This window comes from Pristis pectinata, chromosome 1 (assembly GCF_009764475.1).
Source record: "Pristis pectinata isolate sPriPec2 chromosome 1, sPriPec2.1.pri, whole genome shotgun sequence".
Lineage (NCBI taxonomy): Eukaryota > Metazoa > Chordata > Chondrichthyes > Rhinopristiformes > Pristidae > Pristis > Pristis pectinata.
This window is the reverse complement of record NC_067405.1, coordinates 53,058,070-53,081,990: the sequence shown is the minus strand read 5'-3', so window position 1 is coordinate 53,081,990 and position 23,921 is coordinate 53,058,070. Positions and strand designations below refer to the sequence as shown.

The 23,921-nt window shown below is 39.0% G+C and overlaps 1 protein-coding gene across 1 annotated transcript in view; it reads left to right on the top strand.

Annotated features, from left to right (window-relative positions):
• Nucleotides 1–268: 268 nt before the first annotated feature.
• Nucleotides 269–23,921, top strand: part of tfpia (tissue factor pathway inhibitor a) — a 33,388-nt gene continuing 9,735 nt past the window's right edge. The window contains exons 1-3 of the mRNA XM_052021646.1: nt 269–486; nt 10,041–10,241; nt 18,657–18,836. Of these exons, the coding sequence (XP_051877606.1) occupies nt 423–486; nt 10,041–10,241; nt 18,657–18,836 (445 nt within the window). The 5' untranslated portion in view covers nt 269–422. The remainder of the gene's footprint in view (nt 487–10,040; nt 10,242–18,656; nt 18,837–23,921) is intronic.

Here is a 23,921-nt window from a genome sequence, read left to right as displayed (position 1 = left end):
TTTACACTCTTGGATGTGGCGTAAGTTCAGAAAGCCCATCCCCTAATGTAGTTGCGTCCACTTAGTGAATCACAAGTAAAAAGTTTGTGGTGCTTTTCCCGAGAGGGGAAACAATTGTCTGACTGCAGTGATATAATCCCCATGTGCAAGATCTGAATGGCTTTTCAACCCCGATACAAACCAGCACAAAAGCATGACATGGTTCGGTGTCACCGTCACGGTCTGCCTCACAGGATGTTCTAACTTCTATTTGGACATGCAAGTAGGTGGGAGTCCACTCTGCTCTGCGGAGTCATCCCGCAGCCGGAAGTAGGTGGGACTTTACTTTAAAAAACTTTGGAGAGCGGGGACGGAGCAAGAGAATCAACGGCGACTTCGAGCGGTGAGAGGCAGCCTGAGACAGCGACCGTCCCGAGTGCAACATGTTGCTCACTGTGCTGAGAGCCACGCTGCTCCTGGTCATTGTAGACTGCGGCGCGACACCAGGTAAAGACTCAGGGGACACTGCTTAGGGCAGAAGGATTTGCTGGTTTTGGATCCTGCTGCGATTAAACTGGCGCAGCTGATCAGCAAGAGGGGATTGCTTACCTCTTCAAGCACCCTGGAAGATGTGCGAGCCCTTCCCAGGAAAGTTTTTTTTTGAGGGTGGGATACTGTTGAAGCTGTTTTGACAGTGGGACTCCCTGGGGCAATCTCTGTGAGTGTGGCAAATGCAGACAAGTCAATAGCAGGAATGTTACGAGCACTGGTGCACGTTTTGTGGAGTTTGAAAAAGAGCAACTCAAATTAAAGACAACAAGAATTGGCCTTCTGGTGTCCTGTCCATTAAAGTGTGCATGACTTAGGGCAGCAAGGAAAAGAGCAGTGGGTCATACATTACCAGGGTGCAGTGCAGTGTATCATTGGGTTTCCTTGGCACACTGTAAACAAGAAGACTTGTATTTACATATTACCTTGCAAGGTAACTCAAAGGACTTCATAGCCAATGAAGTCATCTTTTGAAAAACGCTCACTGTTGTGATGTAAGGATTGGCATGGCCAGTTTGCTCGTAGCAAGTTCCCACTGACAGGAATATGATTAAAAAGTCACTGTTGTGATGTAAGGATTGGCATGGCCAGTTTGCTCATAGCAAGTTCCCACTGACAGGAATATGACAATGCTCAGATAATTTAGTGACGTTCATTGAAAAAAAGTGTTGCCCAAGACGTAATGCTCCTATTTTTGGGAATTGCATCATTGGAATCTTTTAAATCCACTTGAAAGAGCTGATAAAGCATTAATTGAACGTCTGTTTCAAAAGATAGCATTCACAATGGTGAAGCTTTTCCTTGGAACTGCACTGGAGAATCAGTCTAAACTTGTGGTCAATTCCCTAGAATGGGACAAACCCACAACCTTCTGACTCAGCAGTGAGAGTGCTTCCAATTGAGCCACAATTGCATTAATACAAACATCAATGCCAGACTTTTTACTTAAAACTAAATTATATAATTATAGCTACATGGTTTGAACTTTAATCTGTCAATATGATCCATATTTTGCAGGCATTAAGTTAAAAGAAAGTGAAAGGCCTCCAGTTTGAAAGTACTTTTATGACCTTAGAACTTCCCTAAACATTTTACAGCTAAAGAGATATTCCAGACGTGGAGTCACTTTTCCACTTTAAGAAATGGTAGACAATATTTTCATTAATCTAGTTGTCAACAATTAACTGAACTCTGCTGATTGCAATCTATTCATATTAAGGCAAAAAAAATCAAGAAAAAAACCAACTTAAATGTTTTTTTCCCCCTGTACTGTTGTGCATATTTTGTATTACCTACATATCTTCAATCTAAATTTTTTTTCAACAGTTATTGAACCACCCATTAAATTATCCAAAAGAGGAAAGGGTTTGGGCAGGATATAGTTAATAACAAAGAAGACTGAAATGCATAAATATACTATAAGATGATTTGGGGAAAAAAGGGATTATACTTATATATGGAAAACTTAATTCTATGTAGATAAGGGTTAAGGTTGGTTATAGGCAGAAGTTGCCTCCTAAGTAAACAGGAGACCTCAATTTACAAAAGGAATGTGATACTGGAAAACATTTTATTAAGTGAAATTTTGTAAGTTGAAAAGGCTGGGCAACGTAAATTATGGAAATGTTGGTAAATGTTTCCTTTGCATAAAGAATGGCATGCCAGAGGGAAAAATTACTTTGTCAATAGAAGACACATTCTCCAAAAAGTCAATGGTGTGTTAGTAAAATTAATAAATAAAATGTTAGTAAACTAAAGAATACCTATGTGCTTCCATGTGGTAGAAGAGCAAAAGGATCCAGAGGGAACAGATTCATATACTATCAAAAATGGGAACTCAGGCTATAAATCTTACAAAGAATCCATGAATAACTCACTTACTCGAGTGGTTAGATTGTAGAACTTTGAATCTCATGAATGGTTGAGATGAAAGAAAGAAAGAAAAGAGATGACCAATATAGATTTAAGTCTAACAAAATCAAAAAATGTTGGAAACACTCAGCAGGTCAGGAAACAACTGTGGAAAGAGAAGCAGAGTTAATGTTTTAGGTTGGAGACTCTTTATCATGTTCAAGGATTAGCTAGGTAAGTATGGAATGATGTTTTGTGATGAAATAGGATGTGAGAAGCATAAGCATTAATGTGGACAGTTGAGCAGAATACAATGTTACGCCAGTTGTTAGCACAAGCAATGGGATATGTTATTGATGTTTTAACAAAGTATTTATTTTGTTTTTATCTGTGAAATTTTGGGCTGAATCTTGTCTGCCACCCGTAATCCCTGCATGCCTGTGCTGGGTTTGGAGGGCCGATTTTACTGGACCCATGTACCCTCAGATCAGGCAGTCAGGTGTTGATGATGACTGGGCTTCGGGCAGCAGAGTGCAGAGACCCACCCCTGCATTAAACTGTCAGGCTTTTGCAGAGCAACGTGTGGAATTGTTTTGATCTTAAGCTTTTAAGTGAGGTATTATGGAAGTAAATAATTTTTTTAAAAAAGGCAAAAAAAGTTAAAGGTAGTTAAAAGCACATAAAAGACCTTGAAACTTTCAACCAAAGTTAAATAATTGTTAACGAAATAACACATTTCCCTAAGTCTCCTGGTCTGTAGCCCTGGAATTCCCATAATTTTACTGGGGTCTCAGATCCTTTAATGGGTCTGACCTGCATAGAAGCAGAGTGGTGATACTTCATCATAACACTGGGGAGCCCATTAATTTGCTGATTTCAGAACAAATTCGTGGAACGTTGTTAAAATCCACACAAGTTCTCTTTGACACATGTGACGTGAACTGAAAATTTGTTTATCTGAGTATAAATAATGAACAGGAAAACCATACATTATTGTAGACATACTGTAAATGAGTTAACACAGAATCATTTCTTAGGAAAGTGACACAATTATTACAAAGATGTCTATGGAAAAGTTGGTAATGACTGTACATTGGTCTTCCATTTTTGGTTGTGTACTGTTCAGCTTTATGTATGATTCAGTTTAAAAGCACCTTGAAAATGTCTTCATTTCTGAAGATTTTTTATTAATTTTATTCCTGGCTGCCAATATTGTTTCACTGCAAAAGCACAAAATGCTGTTAAGAAATATTCCTATCTACAATGTCATTCTTTCACACTGATAGGCAAGTAGAGGTCAAAAATATTTTGCTGTGCAGAACCTTTGATGATCTTCTCAGATCTGTCAGAGATATCCCTAAGTGTAACAACAGAAGATTACACATGGCAACAATGGGATATGCATTGGAAAATGGAAAAGAAATATTCACAAACTGGGGTCTTCCACATTTAACAAATATTAATTATATATGATTCTCCTTGTTAGGTAGTCCCTTGGGATTGAGGATGACTTGCTTCCATAGTAGTTCTGTGGGTTTGAGACTGATGAGGCCAGAGTGAGAACTGCAGACTGCCCCATGGGTGGGGCAATGGGTGGTATGCTACTTAAGCTACTTTGGACCAGGATCTTGTGTGCTCTCAATGCTTTGACTCAAGGTTCTCAAGGGGATGTTGCATTTTTTTCCAGAGAGACTTAGAGCCCATGCTTGAATCTTTCTTTTGTCAGACTGATCATCTCTTCCTCTGACAGAGCTCTGAACAATGCAGCTGTTTTGGAAATTCTGTGTCAGACGTGCAGAGCTATGACCTGCGCAATGGAACCAATTGAGCATAACTAGGGCCTTAATGCTGGAATGTTCCCTGTGCGAGGACACTGATGCTTATCCTGGAGTAAATTTGGAGGATTTTGAAGACAAAGCATTCATTGGTGATATTTTGCCAGTGCATTGAGCTGCCTGCTGTAGATAGTTCACATCTTTTAACATATTAACATAACATATTTATTAGTCAAATGTACATTGAAACACACAGTGAAATGCATCTTTTGCGTAGAGTGTTCTGGGGGCAGTCTGCAAGTGTCGCCATGCTCCCAGCGCCAACATGCCCACAAACTTCCTAACCCGTACGTCTTTGGAATGTGGGAGGAAACCGGAGCATCCGGAGGAAACCCACGCAGACACGGGGAGAACATACAAACTCCTTACAGACAGCGGCCAGAATTGAACCCGGGTTGCTGGTGCTGTAATAGCATTACGCTAACCGCTACACTACCGTGCCACTCACCTACACTGCCGTGCCGCCCACTATCTCAGAAATATATAGGTAAGCAGGGATCACTGCTACCTAGTAGACCACGCCTTTTGTGGCAGGTCTGAGCTCTGAATCTGCAAATATCATCTCCCTTATTCAGACCAAAGGTTGTGCTGGTGAACTTAAGAAATAGGAGCAGGAGTAGGACATCTGGCCTGTCGAGCCTGCTCTGCCATTTAATAAGATCATGGCTGATCTGGCCGTGGACTTGGCTCCACCTGGTGCATTGAAGATGATGGAGAATTCAATGAGAGGTGGCTCCTGAGATATGGGAAGTAGTCATTGCTTTCTGGGGGTTTGCCTTGAATCTTTATGTTTGGAGGGCACTGTTGTGCAGCAGCAGGTTGGTAGAGGTCCCTTGTCATGCAGAGATTGAATATGAAGCCTATTCTTTCATATGCTTTAGAGAATAAATTGACTATAAGCTGGAGCTCAGCATGCACAAATGCGGCATTGCGCATTGCAGGTTGACCACTGGGATTTGGGTGATCTTCGTTCTGAAGTGTGGTCACCGTAAGTTAAACCAAGTTCCCATTAGTTCTGAAGGTTGACTTCACTCCTGCAGTGTCTGTAGTGGTGAGGTTCAGCATTGTGTTGAGAAGGATTGGGGGGGGGGGGGTGGTGGTAGTGGAAGGAGTTGGGGCATTGATGCAGTCTTCGTATGGCATCCCTGAATTAGAAGCCCCACGAAGGAAAAAGAAACAGCTGTACAGGCACCTGAAGACAGAGAATGTGTGTGTGTGGATGGAGAGAGTGCAGGAGGCTCAGCAACTTGTTGACAGTCATGGCATGTTTGGGTTCTTCAGTGCTGTCAAGGTCATCTATGGTCTAAATACTACACCACTGAGAGCCAGGAACAGATGTGACCTTATCAAGGACAAAGAGGCATTCAATGCCCTCTGGAAAGAACACTTTAAAGACCCCCAGCTATGACTTTCTCCTTGAGTACCCTTCACTCTATCCCACAGCGGTCTGTTCAGTCCAGCCTCGCTACCAGTCCTGACCTAAAAGAAGCCAAAGAGGCTATACCTTAGCTAAGGAAATAAAAGTTTTCTGAGTAGACTGTATCCCCACTCAGCTTCTATAACTCAGCCATGAAGACCTTTAGTCACAAATCCCCAATTTCATTGTCTGCAGAGGAGGATGTAACAGGGACCTTGGAGATGCTATAATCATGGCCGTCTTCAAGACAGTAGACAAGTCTGACTCTAGTTTCCATAGAGGGTGTCTCTGGTGTTTGGCACAGTAAAATCACTGCCAGTGTTCTCCTTGACCACCACCTCTTAGTGGCTGAGGAGCTGTTCCGCAAATTGCAGTTTGGATTCTGTCCATCTAGTGGCATAGTGGAAGTTTTTCATAAATTTATTGTATATTTTTTGTCAAAATGAAGGTTCCCCCTACCTTTACTGCAACTCTATCATGACTGAGTCATCCACAGAACATGATGAGCTATGTCAGCTTACTAATTCTGCCTAGGCTAAGTTGCTATACCAATTTTGTCGCTTAAAAATGTATATAGGAAAATTACATACTTCACTTTAATAACTTTAAGCTAAAAAGGAAAAGTACATTACAACACTGACAACACTTCAAAAATGTTTCAAAAGCAAAATACTGCAGATGCAAAAAATCTGAAACAAAACAAAAAATGATAGAAATACTCAGCAGACCAGGCAGTATCTCACAGAGAGAGAGAGAGAGAGAGAGGAGTTAACATTTCAGGTAGATGACCTTTCATTAGAACATCAAAAATATTTTGTTGGCAGTGAATTGCTTTGGTGTGATCTGAAGTTGTGGAAATGTGATACAAGTGCAAATTCTTCTCATTATTTTATTTAGAGTTGGTGTAGCTAGAGCTGCTGATATATAATCCAAACACAAGAGACTTCAAATTAATTATTCCAATGACTTTGCTGTGTGATATGAACGTCTTTGAACAACAAAGACATGTAGGAATAGCACATTGCTTGGAATGTAAAGCCACTACCTAGAAGTGAATGATCAGGATTTCTGAATATCACATAGTGTGCCTTGCACTTCAGCCATTTTTGAAGTTAGAAAATTATCTGTTTTACAGCACTCAAGTTAAATGTAGGTCGGATGTCACTAATCAGTAAGGAATTGGATGGAAACGGAAGTCCCTTATAATGGACAGACTGGCCTTTTGACACCCCTCAATCTGCTACTCCTAAAGTTAAACAATTCATTATCTATAATCTCTTCTTTCCCTCAAAATACAATTGGTTTATCTCCATCCTTAGAGCAAATGATTTCCAACCTCACTACAAATGATATCTATGCTCAAAGTTGTCAACTTTTAGCAACTTTGAGATCTGTGTAAGATGCAGCAGATTGTGACCGATGCAATTTCCTTTGAGATAGTTTTCTGAGATATTGGCGTGCTCGTGTGTATTGTATTGAGAAAAGCTCTGTTAGTGGAACTTGTGCACAATATGTTATCAGCATCTGTACCGACCTTTTACAGGAACCCAGAAGATTGAATCAATTCACTTATTATACCACAGGACATAAGGATTTTCTTAACATTCCATATTCTGCATCTTAAATTGATAGGGTTGTAGTTGAATGTGTATCTCCTGGATGAATTTGTCGTGGATTGGATACTGCTTGATAGTCAGCACATTGTGAACTAATAGGAATCAGATTGTGGTTATAACCTGAGTAAATTGCAGAACTGAAAGCTTGCAGTCCTTAGGAATATAGGCAATTCCATTTCTAATCAGCTTCCTGTGCTTTTCTATTTGGTTGCCACAATTTTGAGATTATTTTCTAGTTATTGAAGATAACCTAGATTCCCAAACCAGTGGAAACATTTTCTCTCTATCAGTTCTCCTTAATGCTGTGAATTTCGATCAAATAACTCTATAACCTTCTCAATCCAGAAAATACAAGTTGGTTTGTTTAATCGCTCCAGTAATTTAACCCTTAGATCGCAGATGTATTTCTGGTAAATCTATACAGCACTTGGACGAACATGTTTACGTTGACTGCAGTAGCCCCAGAAGGAAGTATGCTACCATCTTCTCAAGGGCAATTAGAAATGAACAATAAAAATCATGTTTGATTAAAGGTTGAGTATCAGCAGCTTGGTGGCACAAGCCTCACAGCTCTGGGGACCTGGGTTCAATTGGGTGCTGCCTGTGCAATTTGCATATTCTTTCCGTGACTCTGTGGGCTTCCTCTGGACGTTCTGTTTTCCTCCCACACCCCAAAGTTGTGTTAGTAGCTTAATCAACTATTGTATGTTGCCCTTTAGATTAAAAGCAAAAAAAAATCAAAGGAGTGTTGACTGGCATGTGTGATAGGAAATAAGTTAGAGGGGGTTTGGGAAAATAGAGTGAGAATGGGACTAAAGGGATTGCTCCTCTGGGAGGTGGCATGAACAGTGAGCTGAATGGCCTTTTTCTGTGTTGTTAAAAGATCACAAAAGCTCCCTATAAAACCGATATTTTCTTCATTAAATGTGTTAGAACAGAACACTACAGCACAGTACATGCCCTTCGGCCCACAATGTTTTGCCGACATATTATCCTGCTCTAATATCTATCTCACCCTTTCCTCCCACATAGCCCCTATTTTTCTATCATTCATGTGTCTATCTAAGAGTCTCTTAAATGTCCCTAATGTATCTGCCCCCACAACCTCTGCTGGCAGTGCGTTCCATGCACCCACCACTCTCTGTGTAAAAAGCTTACCCCTGACAACTCCCTTATACCTTCCTCCAATCACCTTAAAATTACATCCCCTTGTGTTAGCCATTGTCGCCCTGGGAAAAAGTTTCTGTCCACTCAATCTATGCCTCTTATCATCTTGTAAATGTGTTAGTCAGAACTGAACTACGAATTCCAGTAGTGTTCTAACCATGACTTTGCATGGAGCACAACATTTTCTGCCTTGTATTTTAGCCACTTTCATATAAAGCCCAGCATTCTATTAAACTTTGCTGGCAACACAACAAGGAGGTTTTTATTGATTCCATTCCTGCCATCATTTGGGTGCAGTGGGACGGTCAAGTAGTTTCCCAAATCTTTCCTGCAAGATTTCAAAAGACTTGTGCCCCTTTAAATTTTGCTTCTTCTCATTTTGGGTGCTGCAGAGAGTACCTCAAGGTGATGTTGGTGGCTTTGTGTGGTTGGCAGCAGTTGTGGAAATTTTCGTTAAGAACCCAATCTGCAGAATATTGAAACTTGAGTCAAGAAAATGAGATGAGTCCAACACAGTCAAGGCAGTGAGTGGAAGCCTAAATTTGGTATGGTCAATAAATGCTGCCAGCAATACTCCCTTAGTAAGAAATGAATTTTAAAAAAATTGACTGAGATAAGCTGCTCTTGTGCAACTTTTGAGTTTTTTGCTTCATGGTTGATTTGATAATGGTAGTTTTCTCGGCTTTCCCCTTTCCCTTTTCTTTTTCATAGCAAATGACTCTTCTTTGGTACCTACTCATTATTGGTGAGAATTGACAGAATTGTTTTTTAAAAAAAAGCCTCAAAAGAGGGAAGATGAGATTTTTACATAATGTGTAATCTGGAATTAGAAAATGCAGAAGAGATGGGATCCAATCAATAGTAACTTTCAAAAGGGAATTGGATAAGTACATAGGAAGTAAAATCTTATATGGGAAAGAGACAGGAGTAATTTCACAGAGCTAACTAACCTTGGTAGGACAGTCCAAGTGGCTCCCTTCTGTGTCGTGATCATAAATACTACTTGCCCTGTAATAAAAGTAGAAACACAAGTCAGTCTCTTATGATGAAAGCCCAAATTCTCTTCACTTCAGATTTTAAACTTGTTAGTCTATAAACATGCAAGGAGTATTGACTTATAATTTTTTTTTGTAATTTTGTAACTGATTTGAAGCTGGTCAGGATTGCTGCTGATTTCGTATTAAATATCTTGTGTGCTTGATAATTTCCTGCATTCCGGTAAAGCTGCTCATCCTACAGTTCGTTGCACTCCAACAGGTTAAGGGCCGAGCTGAATCCAATGGAACCCGTCTTTGTTTTGGAAACAGGGAAATAAATTCCACAACTGTTATGTCAGTAAACTATAAAATAAAATGAAAATGAATTACTTCAGTAACAGTATCTGTCGCTGAATTACATGGTATCAGGTTAGATCTAATTTACAATGTTCATAATGAATTAAGGTGACATTTTCAGTGGCGGGGGTTTTCTTTTCAAATTTTACAAATTTGTAAGCAGGCACAAGACATGGGGGAAAAGTCAATACAAAATTTAATTTACAATTTATATAAAAACTTGATGAAATGCAACTTTACCTTGAAATGAATATCTGATTTGCCGAATATCACCAACCTTTTTCTCATGCAGATCCCCTCCTCCATGAATTGCCATATGGCCATGAAATATGCCTACTAAAAGCTGAGCCTGGACGCTGTAATGCTATAAATGAAAGATATTTCTACAACATCTTAACACAGAAGTGTGAGAAGTTTACCTACGGTGGATGTGATGGAAATGAAAACAACTTTAAGAGTAAGATGGAATGTCTGGCCAAATGTAAAGTGAAGGGTAGGTTCACTTATGTCAATGAGGGATTCCAGTTGTAAATTAAGGCCTTGAGTCTGGTAACCATTCCTCCCACAGTATTGTAATGATTGGCGTCAAAAGCATGTAAGACTGCTTAAAAAAAAAGAACAATTATTAAAAGTAGGGAGAGAGAAGAAATTTAGTTCTGCTGTTCATGGGTGTAAATATACCCATGTACATCATTCATTTCAATGTAATAATGTGGGAACATGTTCATATGCAGGGTGCCCATAAGTCAGGTGTACATAACCCGGGGACGGCCTGTATTAACTTGCAGACAGGTATGAAAGACATCTAAAGTTGGTAGGAGGCTTTATAAATTTATGCATAACATCATTATGACCCAGTGGTATTTAATCTGTTCCCTGAACAGTGGAGCTGCTTGACATTCTTTCCTGGCTGATTTGGGTCGGGAGCTGTGGGAAAGATGAAGTGTTCCTTTACGTTTCTCTTATGAGTGCTAAAGCGTAAAATCACAGTTTTTCCTGCCCTAGAGTTCCCTTTTCTGCCTCAGGAGATGCTGTGTAAATGTCATTCCCAGTTTTGAATGGAAGTTAGTGGCCGACTCTTCTAGTTGCTCTGGGCTTTAGACCTGTCAGGAATAGATTGGGAAGAGGCTGGGAACCTAAAACCAATGAGTTTGTTGTGCACTTGTTCCATACTCCCAACTGTAAGATAGATGCTTCAACTAAAAATCAAAATGTGTAAATATTTTATATGCTGTGACTAACATGAGCTAAATATTCTCGATACATCCATGATTGAAAAGTCTGTTTAATATATTCATTGGGGTGTTTTACAAAAATAAGTACATGTGATCTGAGCAGAAAACAACCGAGCCAATACATAAAGGATTTGCATTAGCAACCAAACCACTGAAACCAGAAATGGCCAATCGAAGTTATTGATGGCATATGGAAATAGCTATTTGCATTTCTTTTCAGCTGAATGCAAGACAACCCATCCTCGTTCTAGTAAGGGGTGCACTGTCGGAGGCTCATGGCTAAATAAATCACCATAACCTGATGTTTGTTTCCTTGGGTGACTATCCCATCAATCATGTCCAGCAAACAGTTACACCAACGCAGTACTCCAATTTAGGAACATGGCTGAAATTGAAAAACACTCAGTTTTAATTCATTGGATTGAGTGATGTTAGCCTCTTCTGGCCGCGTCATTTAAAGTCATTTAAAAATACAGCAATTATTGAAATTTGGTTCTAAATTATGGGACTACTCAATTTATTAACCCTTGGAAATGATCTCCCACAGATGTCTCTGCCCTACTCATCATACTGTGTTTGAAACCTTAATTTTTTTTCACTTTTCCAGTTAGTTTTTCTGTAATGACCAAGTGGTATAAAAATTATTTATAAATATTGCAGATAATTCCAGTTATGTTGCTTCACTCCTCCCAGAAGAGCAACAGCCACAGACTTGTTTCTGCTGACCATTCTGCTAACAGACATTATTGAAACAGGACAATAATGTTGGAACTTGGTGTGAAGCATGTGAATAGACAGGAGAAGGTGGATCAATACAGGATCTGAAACTATGAAAACATGTTTTGGAACAGAAACTTCTTCATTCCATGAAATTGATAGAGCAAAACAATTTGATTTATGGCATAGACACTAACCTTTTCAATCGCACAACTTAAATTTTGGCACCTAAAGTGTATTGAAGCTGTAAGTCTGAAAGAGAAGCCAAGATTTTCACATGTATAAAAGAAATGAGCAACCTGCACAGACTGATAATAAGCAGGGGATATTGTGCCTTTTTAATATATCCTTCTCAAGCCAAACAAGTCACTTTTGACTATATAGAAAGGAATGCAAACCAATCCAAAACAACGTAAGCAGGTTTGTGAAGGTAGTTATAATTTCCTTATTCCATGCCTTTGAGGTTTTCTATTATTTTTCTGGGAAATATGCTGAATAGGTGGATGCTTGATGTGCAAAACTTAACACTTGGACTGAATCAATTGACGTAAGACCACAGAAATGTTGATAGTCAACAATTGTTTTTCCCCAAGTTTTCATTGTTAGTCAGTTGACATCACATGCTATTCACATGTTAATCAGCACTGAAGTTGTATCCCCAGTGAGTATGAATTTGGCATTCTGGCATCTGTCCTGAGTTGATGCAGAAAGGCAGGTTCTGTCAAGAGTAGTTGTATGCTGCCATTAAGGTTCAAGGAATGATTCATTGTTCAAGTTTAGTTAAAGGATCCAAGTTATGTCTGAGATTGTTTTCAGTACTTGATGCTGCACTACCAGTGATCACCCAACATTGATGCCCAAGGATCAGAGCATACTCAGTTTGGCTGGCTAGCTGATGAGCATCTTGCCTCAGCAGCAGCGGCTGTCAGGTACAATTTGGGACAGACTCCAGCATTACGAGGAAGGTGATTTTGAAGCCCATGGAACGGAGTGATCCATCTCCTCCTACCTCCACAGGAAGAGCTTTTGTACACACAAAAATATTTACGTTTAGCAGTCATTGCCAGAGGAGTTGGTGAAATAACCTGAGCAGGCTGGTTCCAACACTTGTTTCACAAATCTTTGACTAATTTTACGAAGGAATCCTATAAGGACCCTTCAGGTCATTTAAAGGAGTTCCTTAGTCCCCTCATTAATGTTTCCAAAGTACTCTAATGCCTGAATTCAGAGTCCTCCTGGGATGCCTACAATGGGGCCTACAAACTTAGGAGTGGGGGTAAGGCTTGACTGTGTCTGGCATTTCAACGTTGACTTCCTAACAGGGGGTAGCGCTGGAAAATTAACTTTGCTTCAGTCTCTTACACTGCTCTCTTTTTTTAAGGGTGTGTTCATTTTGTTTTTGCTGCTTTGGTCTATTTTTAGCTGTTTCTGACAATAGTCTTCCTTCCAGATTCCATTTCATTTAAGTACAGAAAAGTGAATAGGTGGACATTTATTTGAGGGTTTAACAGTGTTATGTCAGCAACAGAAGGAAGAGAAGTTATTGAAAGGACAAGAAATGCTTATGCATCTGAACCTCCTGCGTCACTTATCCATCCCAGATATATTCACATATTCATCCAAGCAATCTTGCCTGGGCTTTCCGGGGAGATCCTTCTCATCACACATTCTCCAGAACCTAGATGGTGGATAGCTTGTGGCTGAACTTCTCACATTGGGAAGATTACCAATGTATGAGATATTTCCATGATTATATTCCTTCCAAAGCACCACTGGTGATGCATGCTACCTCAAACAATGGCAAAATCATTGCTTCCAAGAGAAATGTGTTCATCATTTTTACGACTGCAATAAGGCATCATCTCAAAGGAGTTTAAAATATATTCTGAGATAGTGAGAGAGCAGAGCATTATAAATAGCAGCAATGTATTTTGCAAACTATGTAACTTAGCCACCACTTCCTGACAAGTATGGTACCTTTTAAGAGTCTTTGCTCTAAACCAGTGCAGCAAGACATCCATTTTATCAGCCATCAAATGGCTTTAGGCATAGACTCTGTTTCATGCTCCTACATTGGATTCCCTTTCATTTTATTTTAGTTTTGCCACCATTTCACTTTAGGCAAATATTTAAAATCAATTTCTCTGTTTGTAGAATTTGCTTTTAAAGGTAGTTGATGACATACAAATACCTTCCTCCTTCAAAATGAATTTCTGTTCAAATGCATTATCTGTTAGGTGATCTGAAAATGTAAAAGCAGAGCAGAGTGGGGTTTTGCTAATTATTTAGATAAGCTGACACCGGAACATTGGTGCTTACCTGCAGAGTGCAGTTTCAAATAACTGTGGTTAGTGGCTACTCACACAATTACAAGGAATACGTGCAAGCTCCACACACTTAATACCAGAGATTAGGATTGAACCTGGGTCCCAGGTGCTGTGAGACAGCAATGACTCAGTGGCAGAGATTTTGATCCTGCACTAGAAAGTTTAACTTTAGGCTTCACAACGTTACAGCTTTAGGCTGGGACTTGTGCAGTAATGAGGGAGTGACATGCCATGCGAGTCAAAGATATCATTTACAATTCATGAAAGGCTGTATGTTATTTAAAGCAAAAATTAAGCCTGCGCTGCTGATTTGTAGATTCATAAGAGTTATACAGCATGGAAACAGGCCCTTTGGCCCAACTTGTTTGTGCTGACCAAGATGTCTGTCTAAGCTAATCCTATTTTTCTGCATATAGCCCATATTCCTCTAAATCTTTCCTTTTCACGTACCTGTCAAAATGTCTTAAATGTTGTAATAGTATCTGCCTTTACCACTTCCACTGACAGCTCTTTCCATGTACCCACCACATTCTCTGTGGGGGAAAAACTTGCCCCTCAGATCCCCTTTAAACCTTTTCCCTCTCATCTTAAACCTATGCCCTCTAGTTTCAGACTCCCCTACCCTGGGAAAAAGACTGATGATCTACCCTGGACGGAGATATGGTATGTGATGTAAATTAAGACAATTATAATTGTCACAAGTGTAGTTCAATGACCACACAGTCAAACAATTTTGAAGAATCGGATCTATGTTTCATTCACAAAATATTGGACATAAATTTCATAGAATGAATGAATGGTTACAGAAGAAGGCCAATCAGCCCATCATGTCTGGGCATCTCTCTCGTTCCACCACCCAGCCTTTTCTCCATAGCCTTGAGTTTTTCTGCACTAGATTATATTTATCTTATTCCCTTTTGAAGGACACAATGGAAGCTGCTTCTATCACACCTGGAGGTTGAGGGATTCCAGATTTTAACCACACCCTGCTAGCTACCCTAAATTCTCTTCCCCTGTATTTTATACTGAGACATCTAGCCCTCAACCACTCCACCAAAGGGAACAGCCTTCCAACATCTACTGTGTCCATTTTATATATTTCTATTGATTCTCTTCTTGACTTTCTCTTCACCAAAGAAAACTGTCCCAGTCCCTCTAATTTATCCTTGTGATGCTGTCCCTCATTCCAGGAACCATCTTTTCTGGAGCCTTTATGATTCCTTCACATTTTTCCTACCAGATTGAACATACTAGTTCAATTGAGGCCGGGCTAGTGTTTTATAAAGGTTCAGCATAACTTTGTTACTCTTCTCCTCTATGTCTCTAATAATAAAGCCCAGAATTATGTATGCCTCATTTTAGAACTCTATCCTTTCGTCTATTTTGCCTCCTCATTCTTCCAATCAAAATGCACCATCTCTCATTTCCCCATTTTAAACTATAGGTGGAATTTCAGCTGGCATTGACCCAGCAAATTCAATCTAGTTTTTGTTAACAACTACTTTAAGATTTCTTTCATTGATGCCATCAGTGGGATATTTTCTCAGGTTCGGAGGGACATTTATTCTCAGCAAATAGATTTTTAACTCCAGCTGTGAGCAGGAGTAGTCTACCAATTGTTGTCACAAGTTAACAGTAAATGGGCATAAACATTGTCTCTGATCATGTGCCAAAGTTACACCTTGTGGGAGAATGCACAAGGAAATTCCTGGTGATAGAACTCTATAGCTTCCTGCAGTATTGTGCAAAGACTACAATGTTGTAAATGAAACACATCAGAGACAGAAGGTGGTTTGATGCAGTGTTGAAAGTTGTAAATGTTAGATAGTTACTGAACTGAAGTAGTACAAATCTGAGTGAATATGTTGAAAGGCTTAGACTGTGCTCCCAGAGAATTAGGCCCTGTAGTTGGAATCATAGAGTAGGAGAGAGAGACAATATGGGAAATAGACCCTTCAGCCCACTGAGCCTGCTTCACCATTAAGCACCCATTTTTGATTTAATCCTACCCTCCCCACATCCCCATCATTTCCTTCCCAAATTCTACCACTCATGTGCACTCTGGGGGCAATTTATGGAGCTAATTAACCCACCAACCTGAAAATCTTTGGAAGGGGGTGGGGGGGAGGAAACTAGAGCACCCAGGGGAGAATGTCACAGGAGAATGTGCAACCTCCACACAGACAGCATTGGAGATCAGGATTGAACCTGGGTTGCTGGAGTTCTGTACTACTGTGACACTGTGCTTTTTGTGCCAGAAGTGGCTCAATGGTGTGGATGTTGATCTTGTACAAGAAAGTTCTGCTTTAGGTCTTGCAACTCTACAGCTTTAGGTTGGGACATGCAATCATGAGGGAACAGCGTGTTGCCGTAAGGTCTTGCCTCTTTTAAAAAGAGATTAAACTGAGGCTTCTCCTACTCCCTTTTAGTTTCTGTCAGTTTAGTTGTAATGCTTTTTCATTGTTTTTCCTTGTGAAAAATTTTTATTAATTGTAGCCTGCTGCAGTTTATTCATGGGATGAGCACCTGCAGCTGTGATGGTGCAAGCAAAACATATATTATGACTAAATCCACAAATTTTTAAGTATGATTAGAAAAAATTGTTTGCTGAAGTTTTCCTTATGATTAACGAAAGTAATTTCAGGAGCATTCAGTTTCTGGGGTAGTATGGTGAGTGAATATGGAAGCAAATCTTTTGTTGAATTAGTTAAGATCACATAAAGATTCATTGTTAATCATAACCACCACCTGGAACTCATCATTTCTCCAGTAAATTTAGATTCATTGCTTTGACTTTATTTTCAATCGGCATTTCAATTTTTTCCACCCATGCTTCTTTAAGCCTACACATTTGGTCTAGTTCCAGATGTATTGCTAAAAGTCAGGCTGAGTCAAGAGTGACATACTTTACTGTTCAGACATGAGTTAGCTGTCTGTCTTAATTCTTTGGTTTATTGGCCAAGACATTAGTTCGGATTTATGCTGTGCAGTAATGTTTTAGTAATTAACCAGTTATGGTGCAAACATGCATTACTAATATTTTCCTGATGGAGGCTCTATTAGTTTGGATCTTGCACAACATCTAATGGCATAACAATGCACACCAAAGCAACTATAAGATCCTATGAATGACTAACTGGCTTTTGGTCAAAATAAGTCCCTGCTTTAACTTTGTTATGCTTCATGCTCTTTATAAAAGGCAGATAATCAATTTAAAAACAAGTAGGGAACAAGGGTGGTAAGTGAGACAGAAGTTGGACTGCTGTCTCACAGCATAAGGGACTTGGGTTCGATCCTGACCTTGAATGCTGTCTGGGTGGAGTTTGCATGTTGTCCCTGTGACTGTGTGGGTTAAGTCATGGTGTTCCAGTTTCCTCCTGCCTCCTCCTTAATTGGCTACTATAAATGACCTCTTAGTGTAGGTAAATGACAAAGAAACTTGCTGGAGTTGATGCGCTTGTGAGAGAGAATAAGTTGCAGGACAGCAGGGAAATAAGGGGGGTATAGGATTGATAGGATTCTCTATTGGGACCCAGCATGGACTTGATGGGCTGAATGGTTCCTGTGTTATTTAAGCTAAATAAAATCATTCTGTTTATAAGACTTCATAGCGGACTTCACTCCCACCTTCAGAAGGCATGGATTGAATACTATTTGTTGTTGCTAATGTATATGAAAATATAAGAATGAAATACAGAAGATACTATCTTTGTCAGTCATTCTGCTATCTGAGCACCACCCTGTGCAAATCTCCTCATCTAAAACCCACCTCTCTCTGCTCCACATCCTTTTCCTTCTTAAAGACCTTTCAAAGATTCTACCAATTCTTAGATAAGGCTTTTGGCCATTGCTGCTCATTTCTGCTTTGCTGGCTTGGTCTATTTTTTTCCCTTTATGCATTTGTTAATTTATTATTATTATTTTCTTTAATATTTTAAAAAATTAAAAAGTTAATTAATAACAATTAACATAGCAAAGTTCTTCGCGTGGAGGGTAGTGACTGTCTGGAATTCTCTACCCGAGATACTAGATTAAATGAGGTGTTTCAGACTAGGTAAATACCAGGGAATTGAGGGCTGTGTGAAACTGACATAGAAGTAGCACTGGGGCGGAGAAGCCATTATTATATTAACAGGAGGGGCAGGTTTGATAGGCCAAATGGCCTACTCCTGCTCCTATTTTCTTGGTTGTTCTTGGTGTCCTTGTATGTCAATCACTTTGTTGATTCTTTCAATGTGCAAAGTGCTCCATAAATTGTTGCTGTCTCTAAATGATCTTTTAACTAAAAAGTATATTTTTAAAAATGTACAGACTAACCATTTTGTTACTAAAACATTAAATTATCATTTTGTTTACATTTTTTTTACTTTTACCTATTTTAATGGAGAAACATATTGCTATGTACAAATAATGGTCTGAATTTTGAACGTTATGTGCCTGTATTCACTGAAGCAAAGATGAAGGTCAAAGCTTGATATGAAGAAATGCATAAATGATTGCAGATAACATCAATTGGATTACTTCAGATTGGCAGATGAAATTTAAGCATTGAGTATAAGGACAATATCAGAAAAAGTTGAAACTATGTTTGTGCAATATTAGTAATATAAATATGAATTTCCTTAACAGATCGGAGAAACCCTTGTCAGTTGGAAGCTGATAGTGGACCATGCCGAGGGTATTTTCGTCGGTACTTCTATAATAAACATACAAAAAAGTGTGAGCAGTTCATATATGGGGGTTGCTTTGGAAACAGAAACAACTTCAAAACTCAGCAACATTGCCAGAATGTATGCCAAAAAGCAAAACGTAAGCATATTTATCCTGAAACATTTTATGTCAAGCTTACTCTCTAACATCTGTGATTGAAGTATTAAAGGTTAGAAAGATATATCAAAGTTATATTCTTGAAGTACCTCATTTTTTTGATTAGGTTGTAGGAAAGAACAAACTTGCTTTTGTTTGATTGTTCCAAACTCTCAGGATGTCCCAAAGTGTTTTGCAGTCAGCTAACTAATTTTGAGTGGCAAACATGGTTGTACTGTAAGAAGGGCAGCAATCAATGTATGTACATGGAGATCTCATTGAGATAAATAATGAAATAATCTGTTATAAGCAGCAGATTAACATAATTAAGTTTAACAAAACTATAAATGTGTCTCTATTTTAGTAACAAATGAAAATGTTTTGGTTTGTTTCCATGATTTAGTGCTCTCTCTGAGAAAGGCTTATTGAGATTGTAGGTCACAGAATAATGGGGGTACATGCATTAGCATATTGTCTCTCATTTTGAAGATAGTGACAGATTTGTGGGGGGCTGCAATTGTCTAAGCTGGACTTCCTTCGGATGCTGCTTTTCAGTGATTGACCTTCTTAGTAACATTTTTATTTTAACCACTAATCACAATTTTAGCCAAATAATTTCTGTGCTAATATTTTGTATTATTATTTGTCAATTGAAAATGCAGTTGTTTCACTCCCATTAAACCTATGGTAAAATATAGTTTAAAAAGTGAAAGTTCTTGAGTTGTGTAAGGCAGATGGCAAGCTGAATTAATATAGGCACCATAATATCTGGACAGTATTAATTCACATCCATCCAAAGCCAGTGGGAATTGACAAGTGGATGGTGGATATAGAAATCTAATGAGAATACAATGGTAAGATGCTGGGAGGAAATTTTGGAAGGCTTTAAGATAGAATGAGAGAGCTTTACTGTCCCAATAGCATCCTATGGTATTCTAAGCCCTGGAGACTTCTGAAATCTTTGTCTTGCGCATCTCCTAACATTTGATTGATCATGGCATTGGTGGAAATCCAGGCTTAAGTTACTTATCAAGCGACGAAGATTATGTTTTAAAATCCCAAGAGAAATCTTGACTGGATACAACCAGCAATGGAATGACATTTTACACAATACTAATTAAATAACTGTTCTTCCCTTTTGCTAAAGATGTGATTGAGCATTTTTATAGACATTTCCTTGCTGGTATTATTCCCTGGAAAGCAAAACTATTACTTAAAACCAATCAAACAATTAGGCTCTTATCTGAGATGACATTGAGTACAGGGTGGTGCTCAACATATTGCCAGAGCAAATGTTTTGCAAAAGTAAGCTATATTTTGAAGTAACGGTATACTTAAACACCCTGAAATGTTATTCTCATGGACATGCTTTATAATCCTCTTTTGTCAAGTTGAAAGATAGGAGGAATACTGGAGCACCAGTGCTGGCACACCTCTGGCGAGAAGAATCAGGATTCTGGGCAGAGACATAATGAACTCTTGTTCATCATGCAGCTAAGGATGCCCATTAAGAGTAATTTGGTGGTTTCTACATATGTAGAGCAGTTTAGGAATGGAAGTATCTATAAATAGGATCATAAATGTGATGAAAACTTCATTATTGGAAACAATTCTAAATTAAAATTGGAGACAACTTCCTCTGTAGTGTTTGGAGTTTCAAGCAATATAGGTTTTGAAAAACTGAGAGACTACTTTTTTCATGACAAGCAAATACCAATTCAAAAGCTACGTTTTTTTTAATCAGCATGAAAAAAATGACCATAACATATTACACACACTTCTCCATCTGTAAAGGGAATAGTTGCTGCCTTAAACTATCATAAAACTTTGTTATGATGGAAAGCCTTTTCTAATTGTAAAATTTTCTACCATTTAAAGCCCACCAAGCAAGGCCTTGTATGCGTCTAATTACACTTGTGTAGAGACATACCTTCCACAGTTTTAAAATGGTTTATCACGAATATCCTCTTCAATTGCAACATGACCCTCGTCACCCACTCCGGTAATGTTTATATTGGGCTAATGGTACCACAGGTGGCAATTAAAACACATATTAATTGCAGCAACTGTAACAGGCCTTGCAAGAATAACGATTATTCTAGCTCAGATGATCGTACCTTATTACGTAGTGTCTAGCAACCAAGGTTCATGATTCCATTACTTTAAGGAAAAGAGAAGAAAATGACTGTCATTGGAACTGTTAGATACAATCAACAGTTCCAATGTTGATTGGATCTAACTTTGCTTTTGAGTCCATTTTCAGCGTTCCTCCACCCTTTACAAGGGGGTCGCAAGACTCTTGTCAATGACGTGCTGAGTTCCACCTTGCTTTGAGGGGTGATCCCAAGTCTCATTCCGTACAATTCAGGGATCTTGGTCATCAGATTCTTTCAAAAAACAGACTCAAAACTTTGTCGCAGGCATTAGAAGAAGCCAAAATCTATTTCACCAGCATATCTATTTTAAATTCCTTGGTTAAAATAGCCACTACATGTAGCACTAAGATCACATTGACGCCAGTTCTGGGATGAGAATGTAGAACTATGCAAAAACTATATGAAAATGAACAGATATTGTTCAAACAGTAAAAATGAACCAAATATGCTTGATTTGCATACCAGAGTGATTCTAATTGAATTCTAAGTGAATTTCATTTGATTTGAATCTCTTAATTTCTGGTTCTGAAGTTTTCCAACATCCAGTGAAGTTGGCAGTATAGTTTATAAAGAGAAAAATGATCCAAGAAGGTGAACACTGGATCAGTAATACTGTTTTACATCTGGCGATGAACATTTAAATTCTCCCAGTGAATTTTAACTGAATGAGGTAAACTGGGCTGAGGTTTTACTCAGCTTATGAATGGATGAGGTAAGGGGGGAGAAAAACAAGAGTTCAAAGGATGGCATGTTTTCTCTACAAATGTTATGGTTTCTATGGTTACTCACAATATGTGATCAGAAATGTATTATCGTGTGTAATCCTGTTGGTTGGCTTTGTCCCACCCTTCCTTACTTCCATCCAGAAAGTACATGTGTGGACAATTCAAACATTGGCTCGTACTTGCTGTTTCTGTTTGTGAATCTACACATTCTTTCCTCATGGACAATCATGTGAAGTAGACAGTAGGATTCACAGACTGAGGTGTCACAAAGTAAAGCCTCCAATTTCACTTGGTACTCCATTACTTGTAACCAATTTCGTACTGACTGATATGTGATAAGTCGGGATGTGCGGTTAGTCCTCCATGGCAGGAAGGTCATATGTGTTGTGCAAGTTCTTGTAATTTATTAATATATTAAGTAAATGGTTTTGCAGTTCTCATTCCCAATGGATAGCCATGCTTGCAGTGAAACTGGGATCTAAATTTGACTTAATTCTTCCATGCTCCTCACAAGTGTTGTTTTCCATTGAGACCACAGATTCATCCTTTCCACTTCCAGATGTAGTTTTTGCTACCTATGGTGGCACAAGCCGCATAGTTTGATTTTACAGCATTTCAAAATCATCACCAGGTTTAGTTTGTATTGCTTCCATTGCAATAGGATTTGTACTAGTAACTGTGAGATGGTGGAAGGGTTGGGGGTGGGTAATGTTGCTAGAGACAGCTGCAGTGATATGTGTACAGCTGCCAGACCTATGAGTGATAGTACCAGGAATCTACCACTCTGGCATCTCCTGTCGCAGTACATTAAACAGCACTGTTCGCTTTCATCTGAGTTCACAAGCGAGCTGAGGATTTGCAGATTTCAGTGATAAATTATGGAATAAATCCCTCCTACAGTTTAATCAATTCCATTCACAACTGCAACATAAATGCAATTTCACTTCATACATAAGAAATTAATTACTTAAGAGGAAAGTGTTTTGATTTCTTTTGAAATTGAAGCCTCATTAATTTCTGATGCAAAATTTAATACTCTAAATGACATTCATATATGTTATCTTAAACTCCAGAAGTTTTCAGCCAAGCTTTTTCACTATTTTGTTTATAAAGCGTACATCCCTTAATCCTATTCAGAAATGTCCTTTTTATATGCTGTATACTGGGCTGTAATTGTTAATAATATAGAAAATTACAAACTAAATTTTGAGGATGTGCAAATAGAAACAGGAACTAGGATAGAAAATGGACCTTGCCACAGCCCATTTTACAAACATAAAATAATCATAATGTTGAGGTCCAAAATAATGCTGAAGTTATGGCAAACAAGGACATTTCTGGAATACTAAATGAGTTAAGATAGATAGACACATGAATATGAAGGGAATGGAGGGATATGGATGATACACAGGTGGAGGACATTTAGTATAAATTGGCATCAGGATCAGTACAACATCCTGGGCCAAATGGCCTCTCCAATGCTTTACTGTTCCATAGAACATAGAACAGTACAGCACAGAACAGGCCCTTTGGCCCACAATGTTGTGCCGACATAGCTATTCCCTCCTACCTACAGAATGCCCATATCCCTCTATTTTCCTATCATTCATGTGCCCATCCAAGCCCCTCTTAAAAGCCCCCAATGAATTTGCCTTCACCAACCTATCAGGCAACGCATTCCAGGCATCCACCACTCCCTCTCTCAGTAAAAAATGTACCCCTTATGTCTGTTCTGAACCTGCCCCCTCTCACCTAAATGCATGCCCTCTGGTATTGGATCGCTCAATAATGGGAAAAAGATATTGCTTGTCCACCCTATCTATGCCCCTCATAATTTTATACACTTCTAACAGATCACCTCTCAGTCTCCACTGCTCCAGAGAAAAGAGCCCAAGTTTGTCCAGCCTCTTCTGATAGCACATGCCCTCTAATCCAGGTGGCATCCCAGTAAACCTCTGCACCCTCTCTAAAGCCCTGACATCCTTCCTATAGTGAGGTGACCAGAATAGCTCTCAATACTCTAAATGTGGCCTAACCAGAGTTCTATAGAGATCCATGTTCTTAAAAGAAAACTTTCTAGGATGTTAGGTAACAACAATTGAACAGTTCCAACCTGAAATTGACCTGGCCATTATTTGGGTATCCTAAAATAGGCTACAGGTTTTGTACCCTTGCAAATGAGTATTGACTGAGTATTTGCTCTAGGA